Source organism: Phasianus colchicus, chromosome 6 (assembly GCF_987193195.1).
Source record: "Phasianus colchicus chromosome 6, bPhaCol1.hap1.1, whole genome shotgun sequence".
NCBI classification, from domain to species: domain Eukaryota; kingdom Metazoa; phylum Chordata; class Aves; order Galliformes; family Phasianidae; genus Phasianus; species Phasianus colchicus.
The window spans coordinates 16,628,968-16,648,189 of NC_143441.1; the positions used below are offsets into that span (position 1 = coordinate 16,628,968).

Below are 19,222 nucleotides of genomic sequence, written 5' to 3' on the forward strand. Positions count from 1 at the left end.
AGTAAGTCTCATGGGAAATTTGGAAAACAGAAGTTCAGTACCACTTTCAGAGATCATCAGAGCTTTCTCCATTTCTTGCTGTAATTAGAAGTCAGCCAGTGCACCTGAGTGTTCAGAGCCATCTTCATGAAGGAAAGGAACAGGTCCCATCTTTAGGAATTTGACACAGGGTAGAGAGTGGATCCAAACCCAGTTGGGAGGATGAGAATTTGAGATCCAGACTCCATGTAAGGACATCTTACCATTGACTTCCTGGATTTTGACTCAACCCCACAGATCCCAGTCTTAGAAAGACTCTTATCTATGCTTTATGCAGCTCAATTTAATTGAGATTTTAAGTCTTTTTATTATGAAGAAAAAAAGAATTTTACCCTTAGCTCAAGATGGTTGTCATAAGATAAAATTCTAATGAGAGTGTGCTTCACTGTATTTGCAGGAGTTGGGAGCTCAAGCTGAACTGCAGATTTATCTGTATGTCTTAATTAAATGTTCTGTGTTAAAAGATATTACTGTTATAAGATTTTACCTTGTGTTATTTAATATGATTAAAAAGAGACTTTTTGCTTAGTGAAGTGAAAAGATGTTCAGTAACTAAAATCTGAGCTGACAAGACTGTATGTTAGATAAAATCCCATCTCACTTGGATTTTACCATTGTTTGCAATGAAACTGAAGCTATTCACAGTGGCCCCAGTCAAACAGGACCAATATCTCAGCGTGTTCTTTATGTCAAGGTAGTTCCAAACTGTGTTGCTAAGTGTAGACAGTCTCAAACAGTGGTGGAAAGTGAAGTAAATTTCTGCCCTTAGCAGTCTGTCTGGTCCATGCTACTGTGCTTTTGGGTATTTCATCCAGCTCTTGCCAAAGTCTGTGAGATAACTCATGTTGACATCTGTAACAGGATTAGGTCTACAGTGTTTGGAGAGAAGTTGTATCTGATTTCTTTACGTAAGGCCAGGCTGTGTGGTATGTGGTACTTCGTGTGAGCTCAGGATCTGACCTCCTATCAACTGCAATTGGCTGTACATACATTATTATAGATAGATAGAATATGCATAGGGAGCTCTTTGTTGGTGATGTTTGTTTTGAATACAGACATCTGTGGGAAAGATGAATGAATTCCTTTTCTCAGAAATGCATATCATTTCAGAATTATGGATCCATTATTTAGGACCCAACTCAAAGGTTGAGTGAATTGTGTTTGACTGCAAAATTCATAGTCTTGCCCGGATTTGTTTGTTTGGTTGGTTATTTGACTTCAGTGGAAGGACATGAGGACATGTTCATTCTTAGTCCTCTAGTTACACTTAATTATAAACCACCAGTTTTGCTATTTGCAAAAGCTGTCCTTTAATTACATATATGTCTCCTAATATCCTTTGAAACCACTGTGTAATTAGGAAGGGGGCTCAAAATAAAAACTAATTCAAATCAACAGTAAAATTTACACATGGGAATGCAGGTCTTGAAAACACATAATCAGTATCTTCTTCCTCAAGACAACTTTTCTGACAACTTTTTTTACATATCTCAGGTGCCTATATGTTTTAATTTTTAGGGAAGAAATGTTTCTTGAAACTCAGAAAAGAAATACCATAATCTATAATAATGTTTTGTTCTCTTCCTCCTTGAGAATTTAATGGAGCATTTTATGCTGCATACATAGGTACACTTCTACCAAACCAAATGGCTACCAATTTGAAAAAATTACACAGTAATGTTTTTCAATGTATTTATTTATTGCACTTAGGGATTTTTCAGAAGAACCATTCAGAAAAACCTCCATCCAACCTATTCCTGTAAATATGAAGGAAAATGTGTGATAGACAAAGTAACAAGAAATCAGTGCCAGGAATGTCGCTTCAAAAAATGTATCTTTGTTGGCATGGCAACAGATTGTAAGTATATTTTTCTCTTTTTCTTCATTATCTCTCTCTCTTTTTTTTTTTTTAATGTTCTTATTTGTTTAAAGTATGTTGATTGGTGAAGATTGTTAAAATAGAGTGGAACTGCCAACATTTTTTGTTTTTAATCATTTGTTCTGGAAAATTATGCTCACTGCAGCAATTTACTTCTGAATGCTCTAATTTTTTGTTTACGCTTTACCAGACTGCACCTTCTCCTGGCCTTACTGGACTGAGTAACAATAGGAATGTTAACTCTTAGGAGGAGAAGAGGGAGAAATGCATCTGGATGGACACTTTGCTTGAAAAAAACATCTTGTTTAGAAAATTCTGGAGGATGTGAAATTGAATGTCGTTGTATGAGTCATCCTGCAGTTGTTTGTTTTATTTTTAGCCCTGAAGAAGTTATCTGCAAATAATTTGACTCTCATTCTAAAGAACTAGAACATATGGCTGTAAGATTAACCCTTAGGAATCTTCTTTTCCTGCCACTGCACAGGGATTTACACCAATAACTTCAATTAGTGCAATGTGAGGAAATCATGTAAATCCCCCTATGCGTTACTGTTAATGGTTGTTGCCATTGTAATCCTCTGCAAAAACAAAAACAAAAAACAACAAACAAACAAACAAACCAAAAACCTCAGACCCAATAAGGAAGATAAAAATATTCCAACTTAGCATTTTTCAGTTATAATGTAATGTGTGGCAGTTTCTGTATAAAATGAAACAGAAGTGAAGCAATTTCATCAAAGGCAGATGGTACGTAAGGAGAGAGAACTGAATGACTCTGGGTCATCATTTCAAATCCAGCTCATTTTGACACATCAGACAGTACTGAGCATCAGCCATTTAGGAGCTGCGCAGAATGAGAAGTTTGTCTGAATCTAATTCTGACCAGCAGTTATCAATACCATAAAGAGGTGTAGAAAGCACATACAGGTGTGTCAGAGGAGCTGTCATGGACAGTGGCAGACAAGCCAGCTATCTCTAAGCTTCAGTACAGACTGAAGAATGAATAGATTCAGGACAACACTGCAGAGAAAGACTTAGGGATTCTAGTGGATGAAAAATTGGATGTGAGGTGGTAGTGTGTGCGTGCAGCCCAGAAAGCCAACTGTATCCTGAGTCCCATCAGAAGAGGGATGGCCAGCCGAGGGGGAGGTGATTGTCCCGCTCTACTCTGCCCTCAAGAAGCTCCATCTGGAGGCCTGGGGCCCCCAGCACAGGGAAGATGTTGAGCTTTTGAAGCACTTCCAGAGCAGGGTCACTAAGATGATCAGAGGGCTGGAGCACCTTTTATGAAGAAATGTTGAGGGAGCTGATCTTGTTCAGCCTGGAGAAAATAAGGTTTCCAGGAGACCTCATACCTTCCAGTACTTAAACTTATAAACAGAAGGAAGACCAACTTTTTGCAAGAGATATTATTGACTTTAAACTGAAAGAGATTTAGAATGAATATAAGGAATAAATTCTTCAGCGTGAAAGTGGTGAGTCCCTGGTACATAGAAACTGAGATGCCTCATCCCTGGAGGCTTTCAAGGCCAGGTTGGATGGGGCCCTGGGCAGCCTAAGCTGGTGGGTGGCAGCCCTGCCCATAGTAGAGTGGTACACTAGATGATCTTTAAAATCCATTCCAACTCAAAGCATTCTATCATTAGTTAAGGTGTTGGTAATCAATTAGTACATCAGCTATAGATAGAAAAGACCAAAGTTCAGACAACTTTAATTACTTCCTGCCATTTTTGTATGCTTTTATCCCTGCTAGTGGTGTTGGATGACAGCAAGCGTCTGGCAAAGAGGAAGCTGATAGAAGAAAATCGAGAGAAGAGGCGTCGGGAAGAGCTGCAGAAAACAATTGGTCACAAACCAGAACCAACAGATGAGGAATGGGAGCTAATCAAAATTGTCACTGAAGCACATGTGGCCACCAATGCACAAGGAAGCCACTGGAAGCAGAAAAGGAAATTTCTGGTAGGGACTGCAGACATTTACACTGCTCTTGAAGTCAAGTTCCTTTTTTTCTTCTGAAATCCCTGCCCAGCATTGCAACCACTGTTGTATGTGCCAGTGTTTTGACTTATATGAAAAATTGATGATTGTTTATTCTTGGCTGAGTCTCAATATTTGATCAGACCGTGTATTTAATAGATAAATAGCTTTCTGATGAGTTAAGGCTTACCCAGCTGGATATTTTTAATGTTCTTTGATAAGAAAAAGTAAAAAAATGATTCTCTTCTGATTAAGAGCAATATCCATCTATAATGTATAATACATCTTTTATTTATTTATTATATATAGTATTCATTGTCTTGGGACTTGCATACAAAATATTTTAGATGCTGAAAACAATGGCAAATTTTAAATGGAAGCTGACATTTTTAATTAATAACTTGTACTTTTTGTTTCCTTGTTCCAAAGGAAATACATTAATTAAATTTGACAAAAATAAATTTCAATGATAGCAGGAAGATACTTGAACTATAGTATTGCAGGTTTGCAAATTATGAATCTTCAGAGTATTGCTGAGGAAAATCTGTGGTGATTTGTGATGCTTAAGCTTAGGAAAAAGAATGTGTGGGGAGTTTTTTCTAACTCAGATTTTAAGGAAAAACTGTGCAGAATACAGAATGTTTAGGCAGCACAAAAGAGGGATTATAGACTAAATGTCAGGAATTCATAGGCATGTTTAACAGTCTGTGTATACCAAATCAGGTAGAAAATATTCTTTTTTTTGCAAGCATAGGCTCCTACTGCCTAATCCACAATGGGAATCATGACCCACTGTTAAATTGCTAAGATAAGTTTTAGATTCAAAGCAGCTTATCGCTTTTACAGAGTTATGTTAATTCTAGTAGCAATTTCTATACGAATGGCCACATATTCACAGTAGTGTGCAGTCAAGAACATGCAGCCAGTGGTTGCTGGCAAGAAGCAACAGAGAGATTTCCAGTTTTCCTGCATTGTTTTTAACAGGCCAAGAAGCTGAAATTGTAACATCAGCTGTGGTAGCATATTTGATTACTCAGACAGTAGTGTTTTTTTGGAGTCACTTGCTTTAGAGTAAAAAGGGGAACATGAGGTGATGTGAGGACAGGACTCCTGGGAAAGAGGTCAGATGGGGCAAAGGCAGGAGTAACAGCTGTAACAGGCAGCTCAAAAACCAGCTGTGATTTCCACAGCTGGTTCCTAGGCCAGATCAAACTGCTCTCAGTGCTCCAGGGCCTCCTTGTTTATTTCAGGGCTCACATGCTGAAGCCCTACAGTTTCAAGCTAAGTGTAGGGAGCTCACTGACATCCTGTAGTGAGCACAGAAGGGAAAGTCCAGGATGGCCTGACAACTCCAGGCAGAGGGCTTTGAAAACTCTGCCAGAAGCTGTCGGGGAGCAAGAGGAGCTGACTGCACACCCCAGCAGCAGTGGGTCAGCCCTTTGGCAGCTGAGGCTGGTTCTTCAACAGTGGGAACTCCCTGGAAGTCTGGACATTTTTTCCTATTGAGGTGAGATAGATGGCAAGGACTCTCCAGCAGCTTGCCTTTCTGGAGTGTGTTGATTTTAGCTAGTCATCCTGAATTCTTCTGGCTTTCCCGTGGCAACGCTATGTTCTCTCTTTTTCTTGCTAACACTGTTATGTGTGGCTTTTGCTTTGGGTCTTCGTGCTTGAAAGTGATGAAGATTGTTTATCATGAGCACACAGACAATGTGGCTTAGTTTCCCAAGATTCAGAGATGGGGAGAGTCAGCCTATTTCAGCTTTTTAGCAGGAGGAACTCCTAGATAATTGAACCCAGTCCTCTTCATTGTTCTTTTACAATTGATACTTATTTTATTAGCTCACTGCTGAGTTTTTTCATGAAAGAAGTTAGGTTTTGGATTCGGATTGATGACAAGGATCAGGAAGGCTCTTCTATGATGTGTTGCTTTAAAAAAATATTGAGCACGAGTTTTCATTATCAACAGCAGTTTCAGCACCTCTCCTGTTTAAGTGCCCTTACATAAATGTCATGAAATCCATCAGTTTTAAAGGCATTCTTCTCTAAGTCTTATCCAGTTTTTAACTATCTAACACGAACAAAATGGAATTTCTGGATACTCTTTGGCAGATATTTTATAGCTGCAAAGCTGCGCTTAGCAAACAGAGGAACAACTTTGATATGTGTTTTAAAAACACATAATAACATTCACAAACTGTCACAGAATCAGGTGAACAAGTTGAAATGCAATTGGAATAAAAAGTACTCATTGTAGATATTGATCATACCTACTGCATTCTGTGTTTCTGCAGTTAGCTTGAAAATTGTTTTTTTTTTTTTCTCACTTGAAGAAGCCTTGATTTGAAGTCACGCAGAAGGTGATTTTCAACAAGAATTTTACCAGACAAGCTCAAATTCTAGTCATTTTATCCAGACAAGCTTTGTGTTGCCTTTTCTTAGTCATCTGTTGTTTTAGCCTAGTTTTGGAAACAGGCCTTGGCAATTGTCTGGAGCTCAGTGATACCAGGCAATCTGTTCTGGGGAAGATTTCAGAACTTGGAGTAGGTTAAATTGCCTTGTACTGCAAAGTTCTGAGAATATTCTGAGGGTAGCAAGTCATCTCAGCTCCCTTTTAGATTAGCTTGGGAGTTCTCATCATTGTGAGAAACAAGATCATGCCTATATTTTTAATCAAAAAGCACATAAGCTACACCCACAAAATATTCGGATGGAGGTACAAGGAAGAAACTACTTGCACCTCTAATGCAGCTGTCCACATAGCATAGTGGTATGCCAGACCCCCATTTCTGTGTGCAGACTTCTCTTTCACAGAATTCACATTTTGTGGCACAACAGGACATCACTTAAAAAGAGGATAGTATCATTTATAATTGTAATGTTAGCCAAACAGAATTTTTTAGAATATCTAACGCTTACTGTAAGATCGATTGTTCCTTTAAATATCTTTGTTTATATCCTTAGCCAGAAGACATTGGACAAGCACCAATAGTTAATGCCCCAGAAGGGGGGAAAGTGGATTTAGAAGCCTTCAGCCAGTTTACAAAAATAATCACACCAGCGATTACAAGAGTGGTGGATTTTGCCAAAAAGTTGCCTATGTTTTGTGAGGTAAGACAAACTCCTTGCATCCCTCATTTACAAAGCTATGGTTATGCTGTATTCAAAATACTTGCACAGAACTGTAACAGAAAGGATTCTACTTAAAAAAAAATCACTATGTTTAAAATCAGAAAAAATAGGAGAATCAAAACTGGATTAGAATCGTCAGTATTTTTATGACTTTTCTTTTTCCCATGACTACTGAACTCCTGATTTTGTTCATCTAGAATTCATCACAATTCACTGGGAACCTGAATGTGGCTTCATGAGTAGCCTTGAGCAAAGCAATGAACAAAAACAGACCATCTAGAGTTATATTTTATACGTTTAATCAGATATTTTAGCACAGGCTTCCTTCTGTACTTTCCAGCTCCTTGATAAGTGTACTATTGTGGAGTTGGATGTGTGCAGTAATAAATTCTCCAAATTCAGGAATGCATCCCTATCCAGGAGTGACACTTGCTTCATTGTTTTCCCTAGGCTTTTCTTCCTTAATAGGGAGGGAGTGCATAAAAGAGTAAAAGAGTGTCATTCCAGGTAGGTACTCACATGTAAAATACACTCTAAATAGACTGAAACAGGCTTGGCTGCACATTAGGAATAGAGAGGCCCTAGGCTGATTTCATTTACAGCAAAGTAGCATTTTTATTGGAGGAGCAGATGCAATGGCTGATGATTTTTTTTCCTAGATTAAAAAACATTATCATAAGTGCAGCCTGAATATAACTGAAATAGTAATTCAGATTTAATAATTTTAATAATGTTAAGTCTTGTGGGTCCCTTAGGATCCACAGCCATTGGAGTTTTAATGCAGAAATATCCTCAGCCCAGCTGTGGACGTATACGTGCCTTCCCTCCCACACTGCAGAGAAGCACCTGTGTGTGACCACGTTTGGGGAGTTCATTGTGTTCCATAGGATGAGAACTGCTTTTCCCTCTTACACACAATCAGCCAGGAAAGAAGTCTAAGTAGTATTTTCCTCCTCTGTGGTTGACAGCTTTTCTTTAAGGTCACTCAAGGAGAGTTATTTATGTCAGCTAATGGTCTTTACATCCCTTAGCATCTACAGAATAAGAAGTGTTAAATGTCAATAGTTGCCGTAGTGTAAGTAGCTTTTGCTGGCTAACCTTAACATTGGCTCCATCAGAGCATGAAATAGTGACCAAGCATGAAGACTTTAAAGACAAGGAATGTATCCATAGATCAGGAAGCCCCTGCAGCATCCAGTGTCTAAGGGAAGCTGTCTCCTCTGATTTGGTGTTTGTTGGTGGGAAGTTGCACTGACATAACAAGGTAGTCTTTTCAATTTAGAAGGCTTTGCCAGTCACACGCAGACTACAGTGCCCATCTGACATCTTCTACCCCTCCTGGCTACCATGGGCCCACTTGTGTCAGAGCTGAACAGGAAGCATGGCTGAAGAAGTCAAGGAGTTGTTTGGCATCACCTCTGTAGGCTGCACAGTTCAGCTAGGATGGGCTTTGTTTACAGCTGAACCACTGTGTAAACCTGACACCCGTATGCACCACGGTTTGACAGCAGAGAAGGACAACACATAGTGAATGGAAAGGGATAGGACAGCTGTCCTGAGCTGTCATACAGTTCCTGCTGAAGCATAAAGAAAATGACAAATGTTTGCTCCTTTTTGGAGAGGGCACTGTCTTGTTAACTTTGTTTTCTAATCCACATCTTTTTCTTAGAAGGAATACTGTGTGGGCTGTGTTTATAAGGAAAAAAAAAAAAAAGAACTATACAGCATTCAAATATTCAAATATTATCTCAATTCTTAATTTCCACAGAGGCTCAGTCTGAGAGTGCTGTATATCTCTATGAAGGTGATTGACTAAGCAGCACTTAATGAGTTTGATGTGAGTTTATAAGAGATGCTCCAGCACTCTAGTCATCTTCCTGGCCCTTCTCTGGAACTTCTCCAGCAGCTCCATGTCTTTCTTGGGGGCCCCAGGCAGTATTCCAGATGGGTCTTCATGAGGGTAGAATACAAGGGGACAATCATCTCCCTGTCCCTTCTGGCCACCCCTCTTTTAATGAAGCTTGGGAAACAGTTAGCTTTCCAGACTGCAGGTGCACACTGCTAGCTTATGTCCAGCTTTCATTCACCAGGACCCTCAAATCCTTCTCCTCAGGGCTGTTCTTAATGAGTTCTTCTCCCAGTCTATACATATATCTGGGATTGACCCCTTTGTAGCACCTTTTACTTAGCCTTGTTGAGCCTCATTAGGTTCACGTGGGCCCTCTTTTTGAGCCTGTCCAGGTCCCTTTGGGTGGCATTGCTTCCTTTTCATTGTGTGAACTGCACCACTCCGCTTTTTGTCATCAGCACATTTGCTGAGGGTACACTCAATCTCACTATCTTCGACATTGATTAAGATGTTGAACAGGACATGTCCCAAGATAGGACCCCTGAGGAACACCACTCATCATCAGCCTCAGCAACATGGTCAACACAGATCTGTTGATCACAACTTTCTTGCTGCAGCCCTACTACCAATTCTTTATCCACCAAATAGTCCAGCTTCAAAACTGTCTCTCTCCAATTTAGAAATAAGGATGTGTGGGGGACCATGTCAAAGGCCTTGCAAAAGTCCAGCCAGTTGACATGAGTTGCTTTTCTCTTGTCTGCTGATGCTTTTGCTATGCTGTAGAAGGCCACCAGATTGGTCAAGCATGACCTGCCCTTGCTGAAGTTGTGCTGGCTGCCTTGGATCACCTCTTCTTGTGTGTGTTTTAACATCCCTTCCATCTGTTCCATGATCTTCCAAAGAACAGACATGAGGCTTACCGACCTGTAGTTCACCAGGTCTTCCTTTCTTCCTTTCTTGTAAATTGGAATGATGCCTCCTTTTTCCCAGTCACAGGGGACTTTGCCTGAGAGCCATGCCTTTACAAACATGAAAGAGATAATCAATGGCAATCACATCAACTAGTTCTTCCAGGACCTTTCCTTTCTTCTCCCTTTTTTCATTTCTTAATGATTTTACAATTCTTTCTCTTATGTTCACTTTTTCTCTGTCCTTACCTTTTCTTTATTTCTCATGGCTGCCCTCAGACATCTTTTTTCTTACTATATTCCTTTCCTGCTTCAGTCTCAGAGTCACAGTGGCTTTGTCACTGGTAGCAAGACTGCCACTCTGTTTGCGCAGCCTTCCATACAGTACTGCTGAACTGAGTATGAGTCTCAAACAGAGTGATTGCCCTGAACAGGATGAGTCATTTTTCTTATGTATCAAACACTTTACACCTGAAGTTGGAGTTGTAATTGCTGGAAAAATAGTGGTATGATTCAACTGCTTTGCTGACTGTGGCTGGCTTTGTACTTACAACTCTTCTCTAACAGACCTTCCACTCATGTCAGGTAATTTTACAGTATCCACTCTACATGGTTTTACACCAAGTAAATGCAATTCCTTTGTGAATGCACAGTTGCCACATAATCCTATAGTGTTTCTTTGTATTGTTGTGGTGTTGGGTTTTTTTTTCATTTCTAATTGCAATTCAAGTAGATATAATAGTAATCCACAGAAATTAGAATTACTTTTCCACGTATGTGATGTTTTGCCGTTCATTTAATGACAGTCTCGAAATAGCACTGGTGATTTTTTTTTCCTTTTGCTATCATTGAATTACCTATGTAAACATAAAGACATGCTTGACAGAAAACAGAACCTACATCTGCCAATTTGGACAGCTTACCACTTTTATTGAAGTATGAAGGAGATGAGTCTTGCTATATGCCCTGAAGATCACAGTTATGCAGGAGCATAACAGCTGGACCTATACCATAGATTTTTTGTCCGTCCAACAGTAATACAGTAATATAGTCTTGGGAGATCAATTGTAATAGGCTAAACATACCCTAGTAAGTTGTCTGATGTTTAAAATGGACAGAGAATTCACAACATCCACGGATTGACATATGTCTTTTAGATAAATATATATATTTCATTCTGTTTATTTAAAAAACAGTCTACTCTGATGGACTCTCTCAAACATTTTTCCTCATCTTGGTCAGGTGAAAATCAAGCATGGCTCACAGTGCATTTAACTGGGATGGCTGATACCTTTACCAGCCCCAGTTGCAGGTTATGCCAAGCTGTAAGCTGAGAGAGCTCAGGAGTGGAAGAGAGAAAGGTAAACAGCTGAGAACAGTGATCATTTCAGCCACCTCAGTTTGATCCACCCTTATGCAAGACAAAGCTGACAATGTATGTTACCACTAACCTGGCAACTGACAGGTCTGCCTCATCCTCCCCACCTTGTGAAATATTTGCAAACAGGAAGCTATGTCCTTTAGGTTTACTGGGCTTAATTCTATAACGTTGCCACGAACTAAGAGATGCCCTGGAATCGAGAGCTTCAGAAAGCTGAGCCACTTCTCCTAAGCACCTGCACTTCGGTTTGCTGTGAATATCTTGCCCAGGGCCACTTCCCTACAGCTGTGTCATCACTAGATTTCCTAAGAATATGTGGGGATGTTAACCTGCCAGGACTTTTTGAAAGCAGGAATATGAGTTTTGGGCTTTTGTGCTGTACACAAGAACTAGCTGGTAAGCTAGTTGGCAAGCAGCGTGTTTCCAGGATGACTGTACTTCGCTAGGTAGTGTCCTGAGTTGTTCACCGTGAATTCATGATCGTGGATTTACTGTAGTTGTAAATCATCTCAGTTTGAAAAACACATCTTTTTCTTTACCATTTCTAATTTCTGCAGCTGCCATGTGAAGACCAGATCATCCTTCTGAAAGGCTGCTGTATGGAGATAATGTCCCTCCGAGCAGCAGTTCGCTATGACCCCGAGAGTGAGACTTTAACACTAAATGGGGAGATGGCGGTGACAAGGGGCCAGCTGAAAAATGGGGGTCTTGGCGTAGTGTCTGATGCCATTTTCGACCTGGGCATGTCTCTTTCTTCATTTAACCTGGATGACACCGAGGTTGCCCTTCTCCAGGCTGTTCTGCTCATGTCATCAGGTGAGAACTATATATTGGTGAGAAATATATTAGATTCCCAACCATTTTGAAACACTTCACTCTTTGTCAGAAATCTCTCTTTAAAAGAAAAGGGGTGACCACATTTGCCCCTTGGTCCTTTGCACTACTGATTGTGCCAGCCCAAAGAGGAAATTCCATTCTTGGGCAGTGGCGGATTCAGAAGAGTTTTGTTTTAAGACCATTTTGAAGGTTGAGCACTGGATAACAGTATGTAGACAGTGATTAACAAGGATTAACTGTGTTTGTGACAGAAAGGTTTCCACATTCATCGCAACACAGCGCTTGGCTTTCTCAGTCAAAACATTCTGATTTTTTTGGTTCCCCACACAGTGATACATAACTGGGAGCCTTAGAAGGCATTTCAGATGATCGGCTGTCCTGAATGTCTCCTGAAGAGTGACCTATGAAAGGAGCTTTTGCAGCACTCACATGGGACCCAGTTCAGACAGTCTGCCTAACTTGTGGCATTTGTTGTTCCATGGTGCTCCGTAACAAATTCCTTTGATGCTTATTTTAAGATCAAAATCTGATCAAAGCCTTGGTCAGACTGTGGTGAAACAGATGGGAAAGAACTGCAAGATAACTGACAAGGACATTTTCTAATTATTAGTTTTTTACAGTAAGATATAGATAGAAGATATAGATCTGAGATTGAGAATGTGCTGCTCCAGTCACTGCAGTTCCCAAACAGCTATCTTCTAAATGGGCAAAAGAAACAAAGGACAAAGAAGGAAGGGATTATCTCCTTGTTTTATCAGGGATAATACTGAGGCACAAATAAACAGTATGCTCAGGGTCAAAGAAATTGTTTGTGCCAGAGCCAGATTCCTTGGCTCCCTTTCTTACAACAGAATAGTTCTATCTTTCCTAATTTATGATCAGATATTCCGTAAAGTAAATGAATTTTAAAGATAATTCTGTTTCTTTGAATCTGCAGATCGCCCAGGCCTTGTTTGCGTCGAGAGGATAGAAAAGTGTCAAGAGGGTTTCCTCCTGGCATTTGAACACTACATTAATTACAGAAAACACCATGTTGCACATTTTTGGCCAAAACTGCTGATGAAAGTGACAGATCTGCGAATGATTGGAGCCTGCCATGCCAGCCGCTTCCTGCACATGAAGGTGGAGTGCCCCACAGAACTCTTCCCTCCATTGTTCCTGGAGGTGTTTGAGGATTAGAGAGACTGGAGCGGTCCTCTGCACCCCTGTCGCACTACTGGCTGTCATTTCATTCCATTGCCCAGCTCTTCTCACACCTGTTTGTTCTTCTTTTGTTCTCTTCTGATTCTTGAGATGGGGTTGGGCTTTTGTTTGAGTTTTTCTTTGGGGTTGCTGGGGGCAGTTGTATACACATGGATGAAAACATCCCTTTCTGCTGGTACTTGTGACTATTGCAATTTGTTCTTCAGTCCTTTGATGTGAATGCTTTGACAGCTTAACAGTGAAAATAGAAACAGACCAGTTTCATTCACCAGCACTTGCGTGGTCACCAGCTCACATGCATCATTGCTTGGAAAATATGGGAGATAAATTGAAGTGGCAGAAAATAAATTGGCCTCCAAGTTAAAACAGCTATTTATAATTTGATCGTGGCAATTCTGTCTGCCGTTACCTCACTTTGCAGGGTACTAGTGACGATTCCATGAGATGAAATTTCTAGTCTTCATGGTTGTTTCTATTGTAACAATCACCCTTATGATTTAGGACTTTCATCATTGTCATGATCCCATCATTATCTTAGGATTGTTCGAATGGATGTGGTTTAGCCATGCCCCATAAATCAAATATTTAGTGTATGCAAAGTGAAAGAAGGGACTGATTCATTTTTTTCCATGTGTACAGAAAGTAAGATTGTTTGGTTCTTACTACTCCAGGTAACTTCACTGGAAACTTTGTTGGGGGATAGAGGGAGATTTGATTCTCTGATATGCTTTTTCCTGAGTAGGGAAGTCTGCTTTTTCTGAGGTTTGTGGTAAATTCAGCACTCTGAAGGAGTAGGCTGTTTGTCAGAATAGCAGTATTTCCTATGAGTTATTCAGGGATGTGAATGAATGAAACGTATGGGATGACCATCAGAGGGAACAGAAACCAACTGTGTTATTGATGACACTCAAGGCTGTACAGCTTTGTCCCAGTAGTACTAGTATTGCTTGGCAGTAATCTTCTGTTTTATATATATATAAAGTTTATATGCACGTATATATAATATTTTATATATATATAATTATGAATCTTCAGCAGATGTCTTAAACATATTTCCATGTTTTTATCATCTCTCTCACATTCCTTCTCTTACCCTCTCCTGTGTGTGTATGTGCGTTGATCAGCTAGGTTCTCCCCTCCTCAGTGTGTGTATGTGTTTTGTTTGGCTAGTTTCTCACTTGATTCCTTCACATAATTTATTTCCACTAACTGCACTAGCAGAAACTGAACTGAAAGATAGGAAGTCCAGCTGCCAAAATCTGCAAGTCAGTACTCAGTGATGCTGGACTGTTTGAAGCTGGTAATGAGGGCTTTATTGGTAAAGAGTGATTCCTTTCTGTTATCCGTCGCCATTTAGGGCTGTTGTCCCTGGATTTTATAAACTTGATATTAAACCATTCTCTGAATTTGCATGATACATCAAAAGCATTCTTCTGTTCTTCCTGGAAACTCAAGATACCTGTTTTGCACTTCCTCATATCCCACGTTCTTTTGTGTTGTGCAGTCATTTGTACCAGTTTCTGTCTCTGCTATTCATTGATACATCTGCCCAGAAACTCAGTGGGCACTGTTAGAACTGATGTGTTGATTTTCAAAGCTCATGCCCCATGTCCAAACCCATATGTTATATATTTGTCCCCTCATAAGATCACGATACTCAGGAAAATATATAGGTGGAGCACAGTATCTTTGTGCCAGGGATTACATTCTTCTCACCTCCATTTCCCTTTAACATTGATGAAGTGTTTGGAGTGCTATTGGCTCTATTGTCAGGGTTATGGAATCTTCTTGTGCCTGTTCTTTGATATCATATGTACCCATGGTGAGTGTTGAGCGTTGTATTCCTTAGGAGTTAAGCCCATAATTTCATGACAGTATAAAAGACAATGGGATGTTCAGGGCTTTTTGAAGGTACCATGTAGACAGGCCTTCGAAAATAAGTCTTTAAATGCTTGCTGAAATTGAAGAACCTCTGTTGTGGGCTGGCTCCATTTTCTCAATCTCAAAAGGTGTGCTAGCAACACAGATTCCGTGTAGAGCACTACATCTTGGAGACAACAATCAGGAAACTTCTAGCCTTTGGATCACACAACAAGACAAGCTTACATGGCTTCAGTTCTGCACAGTCTCAGATGAGCAGCATCTGCAGTAAGTGAAGAATATTAGATATGTGATTTGAGGGTGGCTTGGTAGGGCACTGATAGTATATAGGGAAAGCAAAAAAACTCAGTATCTATACCCAAATGGCTCTCAAGAAGAAGTTATCTTTTGGAGGTTTATACTCCCAAAATCATGGAGTTCCTTCTGAAATCAGCCTGAGTATCTTACCTACTTGCTAAATGTGAGCTTGAGTTAGTGTAAAAACTTGTAACTGTGCTGCAGATGAGACCAAGGAGAAAGAAAGTCACTTTCTCCTGGTAGTATTCGCAGTGACCTCACTGCAGGCTCCATGATATTTTGTGTTTCTCAGAACCTCGGTTTCTTAGAGTCACACTGCTGCTTGAGATGTTCAGTCTGTCATTAAGATCAACATTTCTCATCCTCTGGGTTATAAAGAAAAACAGAAGCCTAAGTGTTGAGGTTGGAAGTCAGTACTCAGTAGTGACTTCTTGCTTTTTAACTACTTTTAATTACTGGGGCCCAGACTACTGGCTTTTGGGAGTGTTGGTACTGCATTAATCAAAAAATAAAGGTCAGAAGTTAGAAAAAATGTGAGAGTTACTGGATTGGCATGGGGAAGCAGTGAGAGATGAAGAAACTTGCAATACCTTGGACAGAATTGCAGCTTGAGGTAGTGCTGAGAACAAACGCTTTGCACAGGCTGATGTAAAAATCATTGCTCATACAGGAATTTGTCTGCCAAGGTTACTATAGCAGTTCAGTTAAAGAAGTTTTAAAACACAGCCTACACAGGTGGATGTCTGAATTCAAGCATGTCAAGCTGCATTTAGGCATCCAAGCTCATGGCCTGACTTCCTGATACTGAAGCAGTTTGGGGTTGCAGCTAATCAGGATTCAGAAAACTGAGCATCTTCTGTTAGATGACTGCAGATGGGCAATTAGGCAACCAACTTGGAAAAGTTGAGTAGTCCTTTAAGCAGTAAGGATACATCATTGTACTTTTCTAGCTTTTTAGATTACGTTGGAATCTGGTTTTGATTAACCAAGGGGGATTAGTAGCATTCCTTAACTGAAGACTAAGACCACGCTCTTAGTCTGATATCTAATGACCTCTGATCTCGTACCAGTCTTACTCTGTGTGTCTTCATTGACTTCCTCGGTCTGACTCCTGATTTACATGATCACGAGAGCAAAACTAGAATCTGTGAGGATGCTTTTGCAGTCTCTTACTGGTGAATGCTGAACTTAGTCCTGCAATGACTCAGGTCACTGTAGGACTGAGACACTGGATTTACCATCTGAGTGGCAGACATCAGTCAGCAGGGTTTGTAGGACCTGTTCTTCTGAGGGCAGCAACAGACGGCACTTTTCACTGCAGTTCAGGGTCTTGTTTCTGATGGTGCCACATAACCTTCGTTTTTGCTTTGTGATCTACATGTAGGTCTTGCATAAGAGATGCTTCCTATCAACCTGATTGTCATCGTTCACGGTTTTGCCCCGAGTAACATACCCATTAAGATACTCATTTCATGTGTCATCTCCGTTAAGTTATGATATTTATAATGACATATTACATGCATAATAATGACTTTTGTTTACATTCTGCCAAAATGTAGGTGTTAGAGTTAGACCTCTGAGATGCAAAACCATCCTTGAGCAAAATGCTTGCTTCTTCAGAAGCAGGCATCAGAAAGTGAAAAAAAAAAAAAAAAAACCTGTCCAGAATTATCAGCTGTATCCGAAATCTGCCAAGACAGGGCTGTTGATCACAAGCAGAGCATGTCATTGCTAGCGATGCATTTTTATGCTATGGAACTCTAACCTGTATGTGTCATATTGACTTTTTGCTGCATGAATCATAAATTATAAAAATCAGTCCTATGGTTTTGAGATGTAGCCAGCATTCCTAAGGCTAAACCTTTTTCATTGACTGAATCAAAATCCACAACCAAGAAACGTACTCCTCTCACTGTGAGAGCAGTTGAAAGAGTTGAACGTTTATCTTTTCTCAAAGGAAGAGGCAGTAGGACCTCTTGATGTGTCTTGTTATTGTGATCATCTGGAAATGATTGCCAGACGTTTCCTTTTGATATAGCGATGAAGTGATCCGTATTTAAATTTTATAGAGAGAAATTTTATTCTAGTGTGATAGAGATTTATTTTCCACTTAAAGACTCAAAACAATGTGAGCACATTTTTTTACTACGGTATATTTTTGCTTTAAAATTAAAAACAAAAAAAAAAAAAAAAGGTTTGGCCTTACCACAAAGTTTTAGTGTGTCGTATAGATGTTAGCAAATGCAAAGAGTATGCATTATTTGTGTGTATCCACATTGACTGATGTCGCCTTCAAAAAGCAATATTGTGCAGGTAATAAGTTGTTTGTGACTGTCCATTGCACAGTTTACCTTCTTTAAAAGCTAACCTTGTTTATGCACAAGACAATCAAATGTAAATCTACATCAACACCCGGGTGTAGATTAAATTCATGTAAATTACTGAGCACAATGTAAAACATTAAAAGACACTTTATTTAATTACACACTTAATGTTGGTGAAGATAGTATCAGGGCATGAACTAGCTGACATGCTGTAATTTCTTTTTCTCTTTTCCTACTTCCTTAGCACTCTTCAGTTTTAGTTTGCTCACGAATACATCAGATTAGTTATTCTTTTTTTTTTTTTTTTTTTTTTTTTGAAGAGAAGGGTGGTTTGGGTTGTTTGTTTGTTTTTATGAAGTTAGGTGGAAGGACTTCTTACTTTGTCTATGAGGTTTGTGGGTTTTGCTTATTTGGTTTATTTTTTTATACCAGTTTCGTGCCCTGAGGGTAAGGCAAACGTTACGCAGTACAGTAAAAAAAAATTACCTTGGATGATGTATTTTTTTGCAAGCAGTGTTAAGAGTTATGCTAGATTGGTAATATTTTTTCAGCCTAAAATATATTAAAAATCTGTGATCACAAATGTTTTAAACTATCTAAAGAAAAAATTTGTATATTTGGGGGAAGAAAATAATTTTTACATAGCTTTTGTATGCAGATATTAAAATGTAATTATGAATATAGTGGGCATAGATAACTGTGTAAGCTTGAATTCTAAAAAAGAAAAAGCTTATAACTGAACGGTGGTCCTGGTCTCTCCTTCTCTTTGTTCCAGGCTGTGTAGTCAGTTCTGCCACACACCTCACACTGCGGGCATGGCAGAAGTAGGGCCCAGAGCGATGTGTTGTGTTGGCACTGACCTGCTCACATTCTATCTGTCTGCACCCCTTCATTGCCTATCTCGTGCCCAATCTCCTCCCCTCCCTTGGGCACCCAGCCAGTGACTTTCACTTCCCAGCTCTGTACATCGGCCAAACCTAACCCACTTTGGTGAGCCGTGATTTATGTCTCATTCAATTACAGTTTTTAAGGGAACGCCCTTTCTTTCTGTGTTTGTTCCCAGTCTAGGTGGGGCTGTTGTGACAAGAGAAATAGTCTTCTTGTCTCTTCACATTTTCCGTACCTCAGTCAGCTATCTGTCGGAGATCTCCTCGTTCAAATCTTCCCTCTACTCTCATGCTCCTTTGTGGTGGTCTCAAGGGGTCTTTCACCCCTTCAGCAGTAAAGCAAAACCTGGGGCCCAGATCCACAGTGGTTACTTGGCCTGTCCTGAAGGGAAGGCGCTGGGCACTGCTGCCTGTGGGAATGGGGCCTGCCTTCCAGGGCCAAGGCTCATGCTGAGGAGCCTGGGGGAAAGCAATGAATCCATGTTCTCCCTAAATTAAATCCCTTAAAGCACTTGGTTTCGGGCCTCTGAGTGTGGAGGTCCTACCAAAGCCCGAGGGCAGGTTGCTGTGCAGTAGATGTGGGTGTTGCGGGCTGCTCGGTCCCACCATGGAGTGAGGCACTGATTTGCTG

At 40.1% G+C, this 19,222-nt stretch overlaps 1 protein-coding gene across 13 annotated transcripts in view; it reads left to right on the forward strand.

Moving 5' to 3' along the window:
- The window catches only part of THRB (thyroid hormone receptor beta), a 163,868-nt gene extending 145,429 nt beyond the window's left edge, over positions 1-18,439 (forward strand). For all 13 annotated transcript variants that reach the window (XM_090142559.1, XM_090142564.1, XM_090142560.1 and 10 more), the window contains 5 exons: positions 1,750-1,897; positions 3,672-3,877; positions 6,857-7,003; positions 11,720-11,978; positions 12,937-18,439. In XM_090142559.1, coding sequence (XP_089998685.1) covers positions 1,750-1,897; positions 3,672-3,877; positions 6,857-7,003; positions 11,720-11,978; positions 12,937-13,178 — 1,002 coding nt within the window. In that variant the 3' untranslated portion in view covers positions 13,179-18,439. The remainder of the gene's footprint in view (positions 1-1,749; positions 1,898-3,671; positions 3,878-6,856; positions 7,004-11,719; positions 11,979-12,936) is intronic.
- The last annotated feature ends 783 nt before the right edge of the window (positions 18,440-19,222 follow it).